Source organism: Eupeodes corollae, chromosome X, assembly GCF_945859685.1.
Source record: "Eupeodes corollae chromosome X, idEupCoro1.1, whole genome shotgun sequence".
Lineage (NCBI taxonomy): Eukaryota > Metazoa > Arthropoda > Insecta > Diptera > Syrphidae > Eupeodes > Eupeodes corollae.
Genome location: NC_079150.1, coordinates 3,828,385 through 3,848,483, shown reverse-complemented (window position 1 = coordinate 3,848,483; position 20,099 = coordinate 3,828,385). Strand labels below are relative to the sequence as shown.

The following is a 20,099-nucleotide window of genomic DNA, read 5'->3' as shown; positions in this document are numbered from 1 at the left end:
GTAACTTCTACCACAACATTCTCAATTAAAAATGGTCTTCAACAGGGAGCGGTGAATTCGCCGATTCTCTTCAGCATTTACACCAGCGATCTGATAGGTAGTCTTACAAAGGCAATTGCGTACGCCGACGATCTAATTGCGTACAGAACGGCCCGAAAGGTTGAGGTTATTAGAATTCTCTTGCAGCGTGATTTCGACAAGATTCAGCGATATTGCGACGACTGGAAACTGAAAATAAATGTCCAGAAGTCAGAGACAATTCTGTTCCGGACTCCGTTGGCTAGGGCCACGAGGGATACGTGTAAGAATTGGCGCAAGATGGTCATCGTTGATCTTCACGGGCAGCCATTGGCGAGCAAAAGTGTAGTGAAGTACCTCGGTATCTGGTTAGATCAGTATTTATATTTCGACAGACATATAAATGCTGCTCTGACCAGGGCCAGAGGAGCCTTCGCTCTGACGAAACGACTGTTTTTTAGCAGTCGGCTTGACCCCAGAGTGAAGGTAATTTGCTACATGGCCCTCATACGGCCAATGATCGTTTATGGTTGTCCTGTGTGGTTCAACGTTGCCCCTTCCCAGATGGAGAAGTTTCGGGTGTTCGAACGGCAGTGTTTACGACGCTGTACAGGCTTATATCGAACAGCCGAATCTTCTTATGTGCATTACTATTCCAACGAGGTCCTATACAACGGGGCTCGAATCAACAGAATTGACAATTTCGTGATAAAACTCGTTCGAGGTCACATTGCAAGAGCTATGTCTTCGACCAACAATTTAATTTTCGGGGCGTTCTATCCGAACGACGAGTATTTTGAAAGTGCACGCTTGAGCGGGTTCATTCCACCAGAGGCATTCCTCTTTTTAGACAAATGCGGTCTGATACAGGATAGATTGGCAGTTCCGTTAATCTACCACGTCAGACGAAGAACCGTGGATAGGCGACTCCTGTACAATCGGGACGTCATGGCACAAGGTGGAGCAGAGCTCCTTCGGTTCAGTAGGGCTGTGTCCGAACGGGACCGAACTGATAGGGTGAAGCAGGAGAACCAGTTTTGGTGGCTTCAATCGGCACTTGATAGTGGGTAGTCGGGATGGGGTTTTAAGCCTTGGCCGGCTTACATACTTGTTTTATAGTTTTAGGGTTTAGTTTTAAGTAGAATAGGCATGGTGGCACAAAAAAAAAATACAAAAAAAAATTAATTAAAAAAAAAAAACAAAAAAAAAAAAATTAAAAACAAAAAAAAATCAAAGAAAAAAAAAAAAAAAACAAAGAAACAAAAAAAAAAAACATACAAAAAAAACAGTAAAATATAAAAACAAAACACGTTAGATTTGCTGCTGTGGTTGTTCTAGTTTTAAGTAGTTTATAGGTAGAATAGGTAGTTTAAGTTAACTTTAAGTTTTATTTAAGGACCTAATTTTAAGTAGTTTTTTAAGTAAAAATAAAAAAAGGACCTTGTTATTAGTTTTTTCTCATAATTTTCTAATAAATACAAAATAAATAAAATTAAAATGAAGTAAAATAGATCTTAGGGCCGAAAGGCATTAGTTTTAAGTGTTATAGTTTAACTTAGAGTGTCCGTATGGGACCATTAAGTTAGTTGTAAGTTATGGATAATTAGGCTAGTTTTATGAATTTTTGTCTAGCTTTAAGATAGGTTTAAGAATGAATTAATAAAAATGAATTTAAAAAAAAAAAAAAAAAAAAAGTGCATTGGACTGTCATCCCAGAGGTCTGGGGTTCGATCCCTGCCTATGCATCCAAAGTTTTTTTCACTGGTACTGCCTCTTGCAAGGATTTGACAAATTCTCCAAGAGTTATTCTTGTCAGTGTTTTCTCAAATTACCCATTTGGATTCGGCTTAAAACTGTAGGTCCCCTCCATCCCTGACAACAGAACTCGCAGGAATGGTTGAGAGTTGTAAGTTACTAGGTCCTAGCTTCCAACGGACTGTTGCGCCACCCAAATTAATTGATAATTAATATCAACTTATACGACTTTTTCCAAATTATTCCATCTAAAACAAAAATTGGACTTACGGTCTCCCAAGAAAAGTAAACCTTAAGTATTATGCTGTAACCTCCAAGTTTAAACATATTTTAAAATTAATCTATATTTGAACACTTTAAATTGCATTCCTCTCCACCATTACGGGTTTAAGGTATCATGGCTTATGCAGCTTACTTGTGTAAAATGAATAAGCATACGAGTACGTTGATATTTGTGTGCGTTCTAGAGCTGGCGTCCGGAACAAGTGTACAAGGTGAATATAAGCATTCGCCCATCCACGACCTAGAAAACAGAGCCCTACTCAATCACTTTTACCTTCAAAATGATATGACACAATAGCGATCTGAGAACCGCGGTTCCATGCGGTTTAGTAACAATTCATTTGCGAATGCCATAATGGCCAACCGAACGGGGCCAAGTCCCTTGTTAATGACGATGGTTGATTTTCAGTTCATCTTTAATTCAATAAAAAACAAAAGGTCAGCAACGTTGTACTAAGACATTTACCGATGGAGGCCAATGGCATTTATACCACACTCTTCAATAATGCACTGAAAAATGCATATTATCCAGTGCATCGGCAGACCATTGTGGTTTACCCTCTCCCGAAAAAGGGAAAGGACAATTCCAACCCTTCAAATCTTTGGTCGATAAGTTTCTTCCGAGCATCAACAAAGTTTTCGAAAAGATCATCAATAGGGCTCTGACTAAGTGTGCTGCGGACAACAAAATAATTCCGGAAAAACAGTTCGGGTGCATGTCGGGTCATGACACAATTCATACTGCGTCTAAACAAGCTTCTGATATCCAATGGAATATATCAAAACAACAATGTACAGGTGCTGTTTTGGTTGATTTGGAAAAGGTCTTTGACACAAAGGGTTAGAAGGTCTTTACCTAAAACTGAGCAGGCTTGGCATAAGCAAACCATTGTTGTATATACTTTATGATTTCGATAAGTTTCAGCGATATTGGGACGACTGGAAACTGAAAATAAATGTCCAGAAGCCGGAGACAATTCTGTTCCGGACTTCGTTGGCTAGGCTCACGAGTGATACGTACAAGAATTGGCGCAAGATGGTCATCGTTGATCTTGACGGACAGCGATTAACGAGCAAAAGTGTAGTGAAGTACCTCGGTATCTGGTTAGATAAGTCTTTATATTTCGACAGATATATAAATCTTGCTTTGACCAGAGCCAGAGGAGCCTGTCTTTGACTAAACGGCTATTTTACAGTAATCGGCTTGACCCCAGAGTGAAGGTAATTTGCTACATGGCCCTCATACGACCAATGATCGTTTATGACTGTCCCGTGTGGTTCAACGTTGACCCTTCCCAGATGGAGTAGTTTCGGGTGTTCGAGGGGCAGTGTTTACGACGCTGTACCGGTTTATATCGAACAGCCGAATCTTCTTTCGTGCATTACTATTTCAACAAGGTCATATACAACGGGCCACGAATCAACAGAATTGACAATTTAGTGATAAAACTCGTTCGAGATCACATTGCAAGAGCTATGTATTTGAACAACAATTTAATTGTCGGGGCGTTCTATCCGAACGACAACGACAAGTATCTTGAGAGTGCACGCTTGAGAGGCTTCATTCCACTAGAAGCATTCCTATTTTTATATAGATGCGGTCCTGATACAGGATAGATTGGCAGTTCCGCTAATCTACCACGTAAGACGACGAACTGTGGATAGGCGACTCCTGTACAATCGGGACGTCATGGCACAAGGCGAAGCTGAGCTCCTTTGGTTCAGTAGGGCTGAGCCCTAACTGATAGGATGAAGCAGAAGAACCAGTTTTGGTGGCTTCAATCGGCACTTGATAGTGGGTAGTAGGGATGAGGTTTTAAGCCTTGGCCGGCTTTCATACTTGTTTTATAGTTTTAGGGTTTAGTTTTAAGTATTAGAGGCATGGTGGCACAAAAACATAATAAAAAAAAAAACACATAAGAAAGAAGAAAATGAAAAAAACAAAATGAAAAATGAAAACAATAAACCTATATGTATTTGCTGCTGTGGTTGTTCTAGTTTTAAGTAGTTTATAGGGAGAATAGGTAGTTAGTTTAAGTTTTATTTTAAGGACCTAATTTTAAGTAAAAAATAAAAAAAAAAGATATTGGTATTAGTTTTTTTTTAAATTTTCTATTAAATACAAAATAAATAAAATTCAAATGAACTAAAATAAATCTAAGGGCCGAAAGGCATTAGTATTAAGTGGTATCGTTTAACTTAGAGTGTCCGTATGGGAACAGTTAGTTAGTTGTAAGTTATGGTTAATTAGGCTAGTTTTATGAATTTTTGTCTAGCTTTAAGATAGCTTTGAGATAGAATTAATAAAAATAAATTTAAAAAAAAAGTGCGTTGGACTGTCATGCTAGAGGTCTTGCGTAGAAGTACTGCCTGTGCCACCTAACTTTTTTCACGGATACTGCCTCTTGCGAGGAATTAACAAATTCTCCAAGAGTAATTCTTGTCATGAAAAGTGCTTTCTCAAATTAGCCGTTCGAATTCAGCCTAAAACTGTAGGTCCCCTTCATTCCTGTCAAAATTACTCGCACACAGGAATGGTGGAGAATATTAAGTCATTAGGTCCTAGTTCTCAACGGACTGTTACGCCACTTAATTTATTTAGTTATTTTTTAAAGAACCTTCATAAAACTAAAAATCTCGTTAACAAAAATATGTTTTGACATCAAAATCATATGCAAAATATTGTTTCTATATTGTATCTAATTTTTTTTTTACAAAACAGGAAAGCCAAGAAAAACAACAAAAAGACTGATAAGAAATGGTTTTCGACTAAAAAGTATTGTGAGAACAAAAATAAAACTTTTTTCTATCTTATACAAAATGTTGTTATTAAAAAGTTATTGAGTTTTTATAAAAATCAACAGAAGGAGGTCAGTGCGTGTTGCATTCCAACCTCTTTTACCATTTCCGTGAAAAAGAGTAACATAATTTTTCTCATTTATGGATATGTCTCTATTACGCAATGCTAAAATTACTTCAAAATTGTTTTAACTATTTTATCCACCACTAAAACAGTTATCCTCTTATATACCTACTCCTGAAATTTTTAATTGAATAGTTTGACAGCATATAAGCCGTTATTATCATATAATATAGCTTTTCCATGATATGTTGTTAGCTTAAATAGTAGCTATTATGCAGTTACGTCCTAGATCAAAAGGATGTATGTTTAACTATTTCGGCACTTATGTAATACGAGTAAGAAATAAAATGCAATAATTTATAATTAGGCAGATAGCTATATTAATGTCAAATGCACCACATCCAAAATAACCAGATTATGTCAAAACTGTTATCTAGTCTTTTTTTTATTTTGGAGACAGAGAAATAAAAGCACTAAAATCAGAAATCAAAATCAATATAAATTTGTGTCAATGCTCCCATTCGCCTCAACGCTACCCCGTTTGCTGCTAATTTAGCTGATAGGATGGGTAGTAGGGTATAGAATACAACTTAATACATAAAAACGATTCACAAGGGTATTGTGGTAGGTATTAGCAACTTCTTTGGTCAGCAAAGTTGTTTGGTATGAAAAAAAAATGTTAACAAATTCTCACCCTTATAAAACACAAAAGCTATTCGAGAAGCTAACACGGCTTATGTTAGTAGGTACTATGTTCTTTCCTGTATTCTTATACGTATATACATGTTGTGTGTGCTTAAGTGCATATTTATTTACCAAATAGGTATGTTGGGCTATCTTCAGTGAATTCTGCACTTACTCTGTCTATTTCCACCCCTCACAAAAATTGGAAATTTGCAATCCTATATATTCTTATTTCTCACGAGATACCTACACTACATACCTATGTATGCTTGTTTGGGAAATGGGGTTGCGATTGTGAAGAACACCGTTATGCAAGGAAATAAAACTTGGTGACGTCAGATTCCATTTATCCCACCCGCGACCCGACAAACCAATTGACAATAAAATGCCCTTCGTCATCAGCTCCACAGCAGCATACGTTCGACGGACAAACAGCATGCATTAAGGTTATAATATGCGCATGAAGGGATACACGTGTCACGTATACATATACATCTTTAGCCAACAACCCCTCAACATGAATTCCTTTGCAGAAAATACAAATGATAAAAAATAAAACAATAATCAAGACGAGCGACTCTGCTGCTCCGCGCCGCGCCGCCGCTGCTGCGCTGCGCTACAGTCGTCCGTCACTACGAAAGAGCTTTAATATCCTCAAAATTATATATTTGTGTGTATGAGTGTAACACAACCTAAGAAAAGAAAAAGCTTACCTAATTTACTACTTTAGTGGATTTCTTTTATGGGAGCATAGAACGGAAGGAAAGAGGATAAGGTAAAAAACTTGCTACAGTAGAGGCATCTGAATCAGAACAAAGTAATTGGATTATTTAAAATTGTTTCAAGTTAATTTTAATTTTAAAGTGTTTGAAAATCTAATTCTTCAAAAGATCTTAATCCTATATAATGCATCTATTTGGACCCCTAGAAAATTAGAAATCCGCAAAACGAAACTGACTTGGAATGGGTCGGAGCTACATGCTACTTCTTGTGCGCCCGACTCAAGGAAACAATCCGAGTCATTATTGGTTCCTATACCTAAGCCTTGTTGTTTTTAGAAATCACGTAGGTAGATATTTTGAATGATAACTTACCTTAAGGATTTTTTTGAAATTATGCGAAGCTATATTGATTCAATTCAATTATGATAGATAGTTAAAAGGATAGTCATGCTACTGATCTAGGTTTACTTTTTAATATTTTTCGGAAACAAAGTGAAATTAGCCATTTTGATTTGATATAAAAGTATAGGCCCCCCCATAAAACATTCCAACCAATGACTGAGAATGGTAGCCCTCTAGTTCTTTGTTCTTTTTTAAGAACGTACCTTAGAATAGTTCCGACCCTTCTATTAAAGTACACATATCAAAAACACTTCTATATACTTACCTATTAATTTAAAAAAAAAAAAAAAAACATTATTACGCTCATAACTGTTCTCTAAAGCTTTTCTAACCCCAAATACTCCCTGTTCATACAAAAACAAAACTAAAACTACCCTCCAAAGTATACTGGACCAGACCGAGACTACCAGCAATAGAAAGAAAGATTTAAGTTTATAATTGTAAACAAAATATAAATATATATTTAATAGTGTCAATGAAAAAATAAATAAAAATACATATTACTAAGTAGCACCGGATGGAAAAAGCAATATCTATTGAGCTTAAAATAAAGCATGAAAAAGAAAAACGTATCTACAGATTTATGAGAGCTTAACAAAAGCATAAATACACACATACACAGGTACACCTATATTAGATACCGACCGTAGCGTGTATTTGTTGGAAAATGGATAACTTGAATATTGGCGAAAACGAAAAGACCTTCCAAATAATATGCTTCCTTCTTATTCAGTTTGGGTTTAAGTGTTGAATTGTGTGTACTGTTATTTGAACGAATCTCAACGATATTTTCAAAATATAAAAATATTTAGCGAAGAAATCTTATAAACATTTTCAATTTTATTTTCAAAATTAATGTAAACAAAGAGTGCGTGTATTATGATTTTTAACTAAAAGTTATATTAAAAAATAAAAAGAAAAAACTATTAAGATATATACCTATCAAACTTGAAACGTTAAATGTTTACTTTTAATTTAATTCTAATGATGAACGTAATCATTTTACGGTGAATTAGAAATATATATCTGCTGAATAGTTTCTGTTCAAAAAGTCTGTTCTAACTTAAAAAAAAGAAAAATATTCACATTAAATGTTATTTTTTTTGATTGGAAGTATAAGAACCTTCAGAATAAGTATTTTATGAATCATCCAATAGATGGTATTCGTCTAGTGGTTGCTTTATACTAAACATTTTCAAAAACGGGAAATATCCTAACAATAAATATCGAAGAAAAAAACGCTAATAGGATTCGGTAATAAGATTGTTTCCATTTCTGGAAAAGGATTTAACTTTTTCAATGAAAAGAAAATAAATAAAAATCCAATGCCTAGATTTCCTTCACAGAAGCTCAGAAGTAGGATAAGCTCTTGAAAATTTGTTACAATCATTCCGGGTCAACAAATAAAGTGCCCTCAATTCCTCCTCCATAGACCTTTTGCCTTCTTTTGCATCCTTAGTTACACGCAGTTACATCACATGGTTTTTTCCTTAGTTATTTTCTTGTGTGTCAAAAGTTTTAAACCAAGAACTGCGAGAGGTTTTAACTTTCCTTTTAAAAAAAGAGCAGTTTATAAAGTCATAATGCAATTTTTTTCACAAAATATGATCTCATTCCACTTTAATAAGAATTGAATAAAGAATTTCGCTTTTAGAAAATAACATTTTTTGCTTCCAAGGGTCTATTTACTCCTTTTTTATTTAAAGCTTGTGGAAGTGGTTGCATAATGTTAAATTTCTTTGTTTGAGTAGCTTTACTTAAAGAGAAGTTAAATATTGACAACTTTTTCTTTTAACGAAACTGACCGTTTTTACCAGGTTTTGTTAAAAATTAGATTTTTTAAATTTTTTCTATCATACATGGACTTTCAAAGACTTTTAAAGTACTCGAATAATCGCTTTTATTCAGAAATACCCACAGTGACCTTATAACATTGTCTTAGATTCCCGATAAATTGGCTGATAAATGTTGATGGATTATTCCATCTACTTCGATTTCAAGACAAATATTATCAGGCTATCTATCCTTATTTTCGTTGATTTGTTAAAAGTAATAAGGTGGAAAAAATAGAACACAAAAAGGGTGTTCGTGTCATAAGTCGGTTAAGATTGTGATTTTACGATATGCCGCGGCAGTATTGTTTTTCGAATTGGTAACAGCTTGGTTAATACTCAAAATACAAGTATAATCATATTTACATAAGTCTTACTTGATTGAAAGAGGTTAAGTCCTCAAAATTCAAACTATGTATATCAACTCTTAACGATTGAATGTTTCCCTATAGTTATTATAGGTCAAATCAATTTTGCGTGTTCTTTTGAAAAAGCTTACCAAGCTCGTAAAGGTTTGTGCATATAGTCATTGTCAAACAAAAATTACACCTGTTTCCTTTAAATAATCTTCTCATTTAAATCAGTATCTTTGTTTCCAACTTTAAAATCAAATTTCTTTAAATCCCAAAAAAAACTAAACCAGTTCCATGTACTAATACTCACCATTCTTCCGATACCACCTTTGTTAATAAACTCTCATGGATTTCAAATATTTCATCTCCTTTATTTCCGATATAATCTTTAAGTTTAAAATATATCAGTGTTTTTTTCTGTAAGTCCCAAATTCAAAAGAAAAAACATCGTTGACACCCGTTTTATTGTATTTTTGCATTTTTTTCTGTAAGCTATAAGTCACGTACAAAAACGTTCTTATGTGAGGTTTTTGAAAAGGCGCGAAATTCGGAATAATCAACTTAAACTAGTTATGATCACACAAAGTGTAAAATGACCAAAGTTGTTGGAGTAGATCACAAGTGTTTAGGGCTACTAAAAGCTGTGGCGCCCAACGTTGGGCCTTAGACGGCAACTTTTTTGTGAATTTGTAAATTTCAAATTTCAAAAATTTAAGAAATCCTAAGTTTGACATTTTCATATATATTATTTCTAAAAAAGAAATAAGTATGCAATTTTACTATTTTTATTTTAAACAAATGTTGAACGCATGAATAAAGATACTTTCCATAAGTACGTAAAACTATTATTTCGGCATACATAGGATTCATGAGTTCTTTCACATATAAAATCGTTCATATTTGTATGACATAATAGCTTGACCATAAAGCATATATATATAAAACCCTTATATCTACGTACTTGTAGGCTCTAACTATGTTAATAATCTTCAGAGTATTTTATTTATGGCGGAAACTCTAAGCCCTCTAGGAAAATCTAAACATGACCGGTTTGTTTCTTTTTCTGCCAATCAGTATAATTTTTTTATGTTTAAACTTATTTTACCTCCACAAAAATAAAGCCAATTAAGTTAAAGAAAACAATTGAAAAGCTCACATTCATCTTCCGTTTTTGTGTGCCAATCGACATCTAATAGGTAAGTGTCAAAGGTAAAATTGGGTGACCTTTTAACTGGTGAGTCCTTGGAAAAAAGATACCATACCTACCATAAGGTCACTCTCTCATTTTCTCGCAGTGCGGGTGATCCATAAACCGTAACCAAATCAAACCAAAAAAGGGTCACCACATTTGTCATTTTTCTGAGAAGCCAGAGAACGGTATGCTTTTCTCTTTTCTTTTCCCACATCCCTTATTATAGTATGTGCAATAGCTTTCAAAAGAACCGAAGCTCCTCATAAGTGCGCAAGTTCAACACTATCTTAAAATGTGCTGCATGGTGTTCCCCTTTTGAGTTGAGTTTTATGTCGTTGTCGTTTGTTGTTGTTTGCCTTCGATTTTTAACTAAAATTGTCAAATATATCTTTGTTAGCTAAACTAGTGGTGTGTTCAATTGTCGAAAGGACGACGACGACGTGCTTCGTTTTGGGAATGAGGGCTTACGTAAACATTAATAAGAAAAATAAGGTGTTATGAAAAAGTTATTTGTTTAAAAAAACAAACTTCCTACTTCCGATAGTTTAATTCCAAATTTAAATTAAGTTAAAACTAAACATTTTATTCATAAAACTAAAAAAGACAAACGTTAAAAAAAGAAGTGAAACTACATAACAAAAAATAAAATAAAATAAAATAAAGTTTCCTTTTAAAACTTTAAATAAATAGATTAAATCATAAAACTTTTTAATATTATGTAATAATTTAAAACATTTTTTCTTATTTTCATTTGAAGTTTATTTAAGTGATTTTAAATTAAATTGAAGAACTAAAAACAACAGTGATTCTACAGAAAAAAACTTAAACTAAGTGGTGAAAAACTAAAATCTGAACTTTAATAAATAAATAAATAAATAGAAACAACAACTTTTAAGCCATGTCACCTACTGTTCAAAAAATTCTCATCTTACTTGGGATTGTTTTCTGCCTTCAATTACAAGGTATGTAATATCGTAAATTATTTTAATATTAAATTTAAAGTTATTTTGTTTCTTAATTTCCTAAATTAGTGCATAAGATATTGTTCAATGATTTTTAAATGAGTTAATTGATTTCAATTAAATCGATGTTCGTTTTTTACGTAACTTAAAAAATATAAAATTTGTATCTTTGTGTGTTTGTGTGTAATTAACGCTCTGTCAAAGAAGAAGAAGCTTTACACATATTTTTTTTAAATTGTTTTGCGTATTTACATTATAATGGATTTGTTTTAGATGCCTGCAGCTTGTTTTTGCTTAAAATACAAAAATTATTTAGCACAAATCGATACCTAAAAGTAGCTTAAATGGAATTCGGTTTCGCATAATTTATACGTGATAGGTATGGTTTTCCTTATATGGAGTGGAGGTAACCATTAGTTACAAAAAAAAACTTTTACTTTTACGTAACTATTGTTCTTCATACAATAATCATTATATTGTGTAACGAAAATACACCTAAGTCCTATTTTCCACGAATGCTTTAATTATGTTAGGTTAGAGTTCTTTAGTTTAGTGAAGCTTTTGACACTTTTTTGACGTTTATACCTACCCTTGCAAGCTAATAAAAAGCAAACGTCAAATTTTATATAATTACATGGCAACTAAATTCAAAAATCCTTTAGTATTTAATTTATAAAAGACTATTTTCTTTCAAAAGTAGTTAGATGTATTGAGGGCACATCCTTACCACAACAGTTAATCAAATATTTTTTAAAGCTTAATTGAATCTTAATTTAAGATTGCATTCATTGAATTGTCTTTGAGACTGGAAACGGAAAGAGATTACAATAGTTTGACTGCAATCAATTGATTTTAATCATTTAAGATTCCTTGGATTCATTTGATGATTTTAAATGAAATTATAGTCTTTGCAGTCTTTAATATACAAAGAAAGACCGACAAGACAAGAAAAATAATTACAGTCGAGTGGTTGGAGGAAAATTTGGTAACAAAATTTGAAGCCTCATGTCTCAAGGAAAATTAAAGGAATAAAAAATAAAATTCACAAAAGATTGCATTTTTTACAAGTCTGCTGTTAAGTTGACTGAGATTATAAAAACACAGTAAATATTATAAGAGTTTGTTAAATTTTATAACAAACGCTCAGCTCATAAAGTCGAAACAATTTTAAAATTCCTCTATCTTTAATTATTTTTTATTTGCGACTATACTACTGTATAGGCATACGTAAATGTTGGACACACAAAATAATTTTCGAATATTATTTTTGGCATGCTTAAAATATTAGTTTTTATTTAACATCAACCTTAACCTTTTACTCGTTCAGGAGCATCACCCTGAATATTAAATGCATATAAGAAGGCATTTATTTTAATGTATGAAAATGGTCTTCACAGTAATTAGTTGGCAGCTATTTTGGGATTATTAGTTGCAACCAAAGATAGCCAATTTTAGATAGCGAGTGCGCTTTTTTTGGTCGTAAACATGGAAAGAAAAAATTCAAAATACAAATTGCATTGAAATCTAATGACGTTTTTATTTTTTTTTTCTTTGTGGTTTTTATATTCATGTATTTAAGAAAAAAAAATCTTTTTGTATTTCAATTTCAGAATGTACTGCACTAATTTGCTATGATTGCAACAGCGAGTATGATCCACGTTGTGGAGACCCATTCGAACCATATTCCATAGGTGAAGTAAATTGTAGCAAACAAGAACCTCTTGAACATCTTAAAGACAAATACAAGCCATCTTTATGCCGAAAGACAACACAAAAGAGTAAGTTAATAAAATCTATTTACCATTGTAATAGAGTTGATGAATTTTATAATAATTTTAAAATCATATATTTGGTGATCTTATCAAAAAAATTATTCATACTTTCTTTAAAGACCTTAAGCGGAAAGATCCATTAGACAGATAGAAACAATCTTAATTTGTTCGCTTCGTTCAGCGCGCGAATCCATATTTTGTTCAATTGAACGTTTTTGAAAGCTTAATTTATATTTGCATTCATGTATTTACAACTGAATAATTTGACCAAACATTTTGACCAAAGCAACGAATTTGATTTTCAGATTTATTAATTTCAATTTTGGAACTTTTCTTTGCTAACCATAGAAAATATTAAATGTTATTATGTAGATACATAAAAAACGCTTCCATATTTAAGTCCCTTGGGTCGCCTATGTTTATGTAAACGTAAATACATTGACGAAAAATTTTAGACGATTTAGCTTAAAAGACGATTAACTTAATTTCAAACGATTTCAACATCTTACTCTTTTAACAATTTTGCGAAAGTTAAAATCACGGAAACGCTACTTTAACTTTTAGCAATTTTCGAAACCCATATGACATCCGTAAAATTTTTCTTATGAGAGCAGTGGATGGAATGGTCCGGTCAACAGTTGGGAATTTCATATTAGGTCCGTTTAAGCGAATTTGCTTTCTTAATTTTCAAGAACGGTCACTATTTAGACATGTTTGGGTGCTTGTTTTGTTTTTAAAGGACAATAAGCAATTTACTAGTTAGCAAAAGTTTAAAATTTTAGAGTCCCTTAGCAAATTGCTAAACATTTAGCATAACCTAAAAATAGGTTGTTTAAAATTTGTTAGCTTTATATTTTGGCGACAGGGAAGATCTAATTCGAAACTAGCATATGATAAACTGTTTTATTTAAAAGGCCTGATCTGAGCCTATTTGTACTTTTTGACATTTTTTTCAAAAATAGAGTATAGCTCAAGTAAATTAGGACATTAAAGTGATTTATGTTTGGTGGTGCGAAAAATAAAAGAAAAGCTTTGAGTTAAATTCTTTATTTTTACTTAATTATAGAAAATAGGAGTCGGTGTTGCTTTACTGTACTGGATGCCGGTGGTAGAGTCCTGTTCTTAATCTCGAACTTTCTGTACATCGACAACAGTGTTGTTATATCCACCACATGTGTATACAATTATTTGAATGATAGTTTTTGGTTTTATATAAAATCCCATCTCCCAAGACTGGATCACTAACTAATAAAAGTTGTGTATTTGGTATCAAATATTTATTCATCAATACGATATTTAACCAAACCCATCTCTCCAAAAATGTTTTGAAACTCTCCTGCTAATCCTATTAGTCTTACTTATTCTAATATTGGCGTTTTTCTTTTAAAGATCAGAGCAGAGCTCGAACTGTCAAAAAAATAATTCTGTTTCTTTTTTTAGCTCTGACCATCCAGAGCTTTCTAATTCGTGTTTTTTTTTAAGTTCTGAACATGTTCCGAGCGCGCTCTGTGAGCTCAGAATAAAATAACAGAGTAAACGGAGTAAAATGCTGAACACAAACAATTTGATATTTGAAAGGCGGAAAATTAAAAACAATCATCGTCAAAACAATAAAAATGGTGGAAGAGTCTGGCCGCTCTAGAGCAAAAGGAAAGATAATTTAGAAAAAAGAAATTGCATATACCATTTTTATGAATCAAATTTATATTAGCGGTCAAATGGACCAACGTTATGACTGTTTTTTTTTTTAATTAATTTGATTAAAGAAAATTTTTAATGCATTCAAACAGACGACATTTCAAATCATGACAGTTTAGTGTTCAAGTTGTTTCATAATTAAAACAGAAAGCTCTGAACATACTCTGCTCAGAACTCTACTATACTCTACTCTGTTCGCTAACACTCTGTTCAGTGTTCAGATCTGAACTAAAAAAGAAAAACGCCATATAATACTATAAAAGTGGGAGTTTTTAAGAAAGGATGTTTTTAACTCTTTTATGCAAACAACTGAATGGATATTGATGAAACTTTACACAAATTTGCCTTGTACGGGTCTCTCAAAGTAACTCGGTCAATCTGTTTTAAATTTAAGTTCCTAAATCATGTGTTATATAAATCATATGTGCATAAGGTTAAGGAAAACATTAATAATGAAGGAGTAAAAACTAAAAAAAAACATCGACCATCAATTTTTCTGTTTCCTAAGAAATTGAACCATGGTAATAATTCATAATTTAAAAATGGTGTGCCCCAGGGCTCCGCATTGTCTCCGACCCTTTTTCTCATTTTGATAAATGATCTCATTTCTTAAGTCTAAGAATAACAGTAATTTCCATAAAAATGTTTGTTATTAAGAATCAAAAGTTCGTTTTTTTTTCAGTAAGGAACCGATAGATATTTTTTTAATCTTCGCTCAAATTTTTTTTCTTAATTTAGCTTCTTTCAATATATACACATATTTTCGTATTGCTTTAGAGGGGTACCGCCAAAAGAAATATAAGAGCTCTTAAGGACTAATCAACCGATTTAAATAGTTTTTTTTCTGTACAAGCTCTTTAAAGTCCCAATATAATTTGATGTGTCTATTTTTGAAACTCGGTGTACCATCGATTATAATAAGTTGGAAATGTTTTGATTCGGAATGTTTAAAAGTAGAAAAGCTCAAGGTGGGAGGTAGTTTTCTCCAATCTTACATATCACATAAATATCTTCTTTTTTTATAGAAAAACCATATCTAATATCATTATATTTTATATTCATGTTTATATTTTTTCTCTTGCAGTCTATGGCAAAATTCGTATTGTTCGTGGTTGCGGATATATCCCAGATGATCGTGATGACCACGAATGCAATAAACGATTAGGTACTCACGATGTGCAAGCTATTTATTGTGCTTGTACAACCGATTTGTGCAACAATGCCGAATCGCTCTTAAAATTAAATAGATACTCCCTGCTACGTCCACTGCCCTTAATATTTATTACAGCTTTATTAACTGTTGTTACGTGTCGTTTTGATTTTTTTCAAAATTCTTCATAAATTCATTCAAAATTTGTAATTTTGGTAGTCTTCAAGAAATTACAATAAACTTAAAAAATACATACATTTAAAATTGATTGAATAAATAAGAAAACAAAAAACTGAATAACAAAGAACGAAAACTGCTTAATAGATATAAAAACGTAGATATACATACATACATATATATATATCAAAAAAGAAAAATCAAATATCAAACTTCAAAGAAGAACTAAAAATTAAAAAAAAATTAGAAACAACAAAATTAAAATACTTAACATTACAAAAATATTGTTCTCATATAGGTTTTATAATCAAGTGCTTATAGTTTTTAAATTGAAACTAATTGGTTGTAGATTGTTTAATTTGTATATTTTATTTCTTGTACTATAACTGACAATAAAAAAAATTAAAATGAAAATAATTTAAATTGAATAAATATATATTTTAATATATTTGAAAAATTCGCAAACAGCCCTTCGAAATTGTTTAAGCGACGACGTAGTCAACCCCAAGTATACATAACTAATACACTTTTGTTTTAAGTATTATTAATTTATTTTGTGTTATTATTTTAGTTTTTCCTATTTTACAAAATATCCCTTCAAACTTATTTACCTATAGCAAAAACAAAAATTCAATTACAACTTAAATTAATGTTAAACCCAAAAAAAATTCTCACCAGTCATTACACTTTGTCAACTTTTTATTATTCGAAAATATACACAACAAAATCTAGTAATTGTATTCAGCACACAAAGTCAGTTTAATTGAAAAGTTAAAAATTTAAATAATTACAAAAAAAAAAGAAAAATTAGAATGAATATTGAAATAAAAAAAAATCGATACAAAAAAGTTTAAGACAAGTAAAACAATAAAAACAAAAACTGTTTTGCTATAATTTATAGCAAATGCAGTTTGAATTAAATGGCGCTCTCTTTAATCATAATATTTTGCTTAGAAGATAAATAGTTGAAAAAATAAAGACATTAAATGAAAATAAAAATCTCACGAGAGCGGCACTTGAAAAGTAGATAGCGATGGAAACTAAAACGCCTAAGAAATTAAAATTAAAAAAAATAACAAACATGAGTAAAAACTTACAAAAAATGGACAAAATAAAAATAAAATTTTAAAGTTAATTTAAAAATAAGAGACGCCTAGTGTGTGACATTGTTATTTGTAAAAAAAACACAGAATTTTTATTTTACTATTGTCTTTTAGAATACTAAATTAGGATAAGAAAGAAATTAGGAAAAGAGAAATGGTTGGATGAGGCAGAGAATAATGTTTATGTTTAGCTTTTAGTGCTTAGAACCAATAAAAAGAATTCCAAGGAAAAATGGTTAGTACATTTTTGACAACTCTTAAAATAAACCTTAAGAATGTGATAACATACAAATTGTGAAACAATTCAGCGAGAAAAAGTCATTGCCTATTGCTTAAGTGTAAACACAGCTTTACCTGCCAAGAGACAATTTTCCAGCCAGTTGATTTAGTAAAGTCAGCGAAAAACGATTAAAATCACCAAAAAATAAAGTTTTTATAATGAAATAAATTCTGGCTAGCTCTGATTCTGGAAACTCTATGTAAAACCTTATGCGTTTTAAGCTTTGAAGCCAAAAGCTCCCGTGTACCTATAAATAAAAATAGTATTCGGTCTTCCACATTTAGATTATTACTCTATTTTGCCTGCAATTTAATTCGTTGATTTGTTTGGCAACTTAGACTGTTTAAAAATAGAAAAATAAAACGTTTTATGAAAGTTTATGTTTTTAAATCCATGAATTGTTAAATATTTTTATATTTAGTTTTCAGAAATCTCTTTCGTATAGATCGTAGCAGAATTATCCTACTTTGGTCTATTGGCACCTGATTAGTTACTCTCCAGATTTCACACCATATATATGCTGATACATTTTTATGGCTTGGTTTTTCGTATAATAGATTTCCTATACAAAAGTAAAAAGCCACTCGAAAAACATTAATTGAATATGAATATTGGTTATAAAAAAGTATTACTATGGCTTAATTTATAAATCAGTTGGAAAATATATCAAATTCATAATTTAACCTGGATAATTTGTTCTTAATAAGTTAAGCAAATCGCAAGAAAACAACGACTACTTTTTATCTTTCTTTAGGTACCTATTTGTTGTTATTTTCTTGCGATTTATTTATCATTTTTTTGCAATAAAAATTTCAAAACAAATTTACAATTTATTTTCTATATAAATAATAACTCATAAAATTGTTCAAGAATGAAATGAAGTTTCGAAAGAAAGCAATCACGGCTCGCGTAACGAGCAAATTCGCAAACGAACTACTAGCTAAGGAATATAATACTTTTGTATATTCCATGCACTGGCTATGAGAGAAAGAGAGAAAGAAAATGTGAACGGGCACTGCTCTCCCTTGCTACAGTAGCATACGGAACGTAACTATCTCTCTTTCTATTTTACTACTACCTACATATCTCCCTCTCACCATTTGTTCACTTCGAACGATCACAATTTTTGTTACGCATCGGCTACGCAAGTGAAGCGTGTGTAAAAGATTGTAATGCCTGCAATGTTTCGACAACTGTTTTGTTTTATAATTAAAACTCGAAGATTGACTGTTTGGCAATTCTGTTACTGATGTCACCAGCCTTTACTTTCTAAAATCTAAAAGCAAAATGAGTCAATATTTGAAATTAAAAAATAAAACATTTCTCTGCCATAAGTTGTTAAAAATATTAAAAATCTTTTATACTAAAGTTACACATTTTATTTTTATTTAGAAATAAAGAAGAAGAGAAACAAACAGTGTACCTACATTCAAATTGGTTATTGTTATGAATACTACATATTTATATACATACATATTTATATATTGTTGTGAAATAAATGGGTTTGTTAAACTGTATATGTTAATTGAAATAAGTAAATCAAAATTATATGTTGTTAAATCCAAACAAAACTCAAATAATAATAAAAAAAAGAACACGTGTTAATTGTTATCCTACGATTTTTTTATTTCTATGTAATAACATAACTATAATAAGCTTAAAATGGAAAAATTGCCATATCATATCAGGAAGTTGGAAAATAAAAATCTAAGGTTTAAATGCTTTTCGATGGGAACGTCCACAAAACGAGAGTGTCAAAATAAGTTCAACCTTTATGAAGAAAACTTGTGTAAAGAGTGTACCAACCTTCCTCTTTTTCTCTACTGTCCCAAAAATTAATTTAAGCACTTAAAAATGGGATTCCACTACTTGACCCCATCGTTGATATAAAATTGGATTCCAAGTTGACAAAATAAAAAAAGGTATTAATATCATTTTGAAGACAACGTTTTAAAATTATATGAACACGGAAATTGCATAAACGTTTTTAGTAGATTAAGCTTTTTAACACTAAAACAGTATCATACATAAAATTAAGAAAGCAAGGAAACTACTCGACGAGACGTTTTGTTTTTGAGATTCAATTTCAATTTTATTTTAAAAGGATAAATTTTGTTTTAATAAATTAAGTTAAAAACGTCAAAATAAAAACACAACCATTGAAAAATAAGATTTAAATTTATCAATTTGAAGTCAAAATTCAAACTCAAGGTTTAAATTTGTCCAGATTGTGTTAAAAGTTTGACATCAGATATTCGTAAGTCTTGTGATAATAAATCACTTTTACCATTAGATAAAATTCAATTTTTAATCTTCTTTAGTATAATTACAAAAAATTCCAAGCAAACATTAATTTTTTATTTCTTTTTAAATGAATTTTAATAAAAAAAGTCATTTTTTTGTAATGCAACCTTGATAGATTGCACGGCGACGCCAGTAGTATTAAAAACATAAATGGAGTTTTTTGAATTATGATTTAAGTTAAAATTGTATCGTGTTTTGTTCAGTTCTTTATTACCTTAGATATAATAGGTATTTCAATTATAAAATTATAAAGTAAGAAATTCAGATAACTATTTGGTATTATTCAAAAAATTAAATTGTTTATCTGTTGGAGCATAATTTCTTGTCTGAAAAATGTCTGTATACTTATTCCTTAAGATTAAGCAACAACGATAATTAATTTATTATAAAATAGTTAAATTACATTAACTTACTTTTCGTTTTTCTTTACCGGTACTTCAATAATATTTTGTATTTCGATGATTGAATTTAAGGAACAAATAAAAATAAAAATAAAAGTAATAGACCAGAACAAAAATATTTTAATTTTATTTAATTTTTTCTTAAACAA

The 20,099-nt window shown here is 31.0% G+C and overlaps 1 protein-coding gene across 4 annotated transcripts; it reads left to right on the top strand.

The window, feature by feature from the left end:
• The first annotated feature begins 7,445 nt into the window (after positions 1–7,445).
• On the top strand, positions 7,446–18,856 carry LOC129953409 (uncharacterized). Of its 4 annotated transcripts, none has more exons than XM_056066600.1 (4): positions 7,446–7,594; positions 10,861–11,065; positions 12,676–12,843; positions 15,620–18,856. In XM_056066600.1, the coding sequence occupies exons 2-4, from the start codon at positions 11,002–11,004 to the stop codon at positions 15,874–15,876; spliced, it is 489 nt and encodes a 162-aa protein (XP_055922575.1). In that variant the 5' UTR covers positions 7,446–7,594; positions 10,861–11,001; the 3' UTR covers positions 15,877–18,856. The 4 variants fall into 4 exon arrangements, with proteins under 4 accessions (XP_055922575.1, XP_055922578.1, XP_055922576.1 ...); XM_056066603.1 differs by having other exon boundaries at positions 7,466–7,583; XM_056066602.1 differs by lacking the exon at positions 7,446–7,594 and adding an exon at positions 10,577–10,595.
• Positions 18,857–20,099: the final 1,243 nt, after the last annotated feature.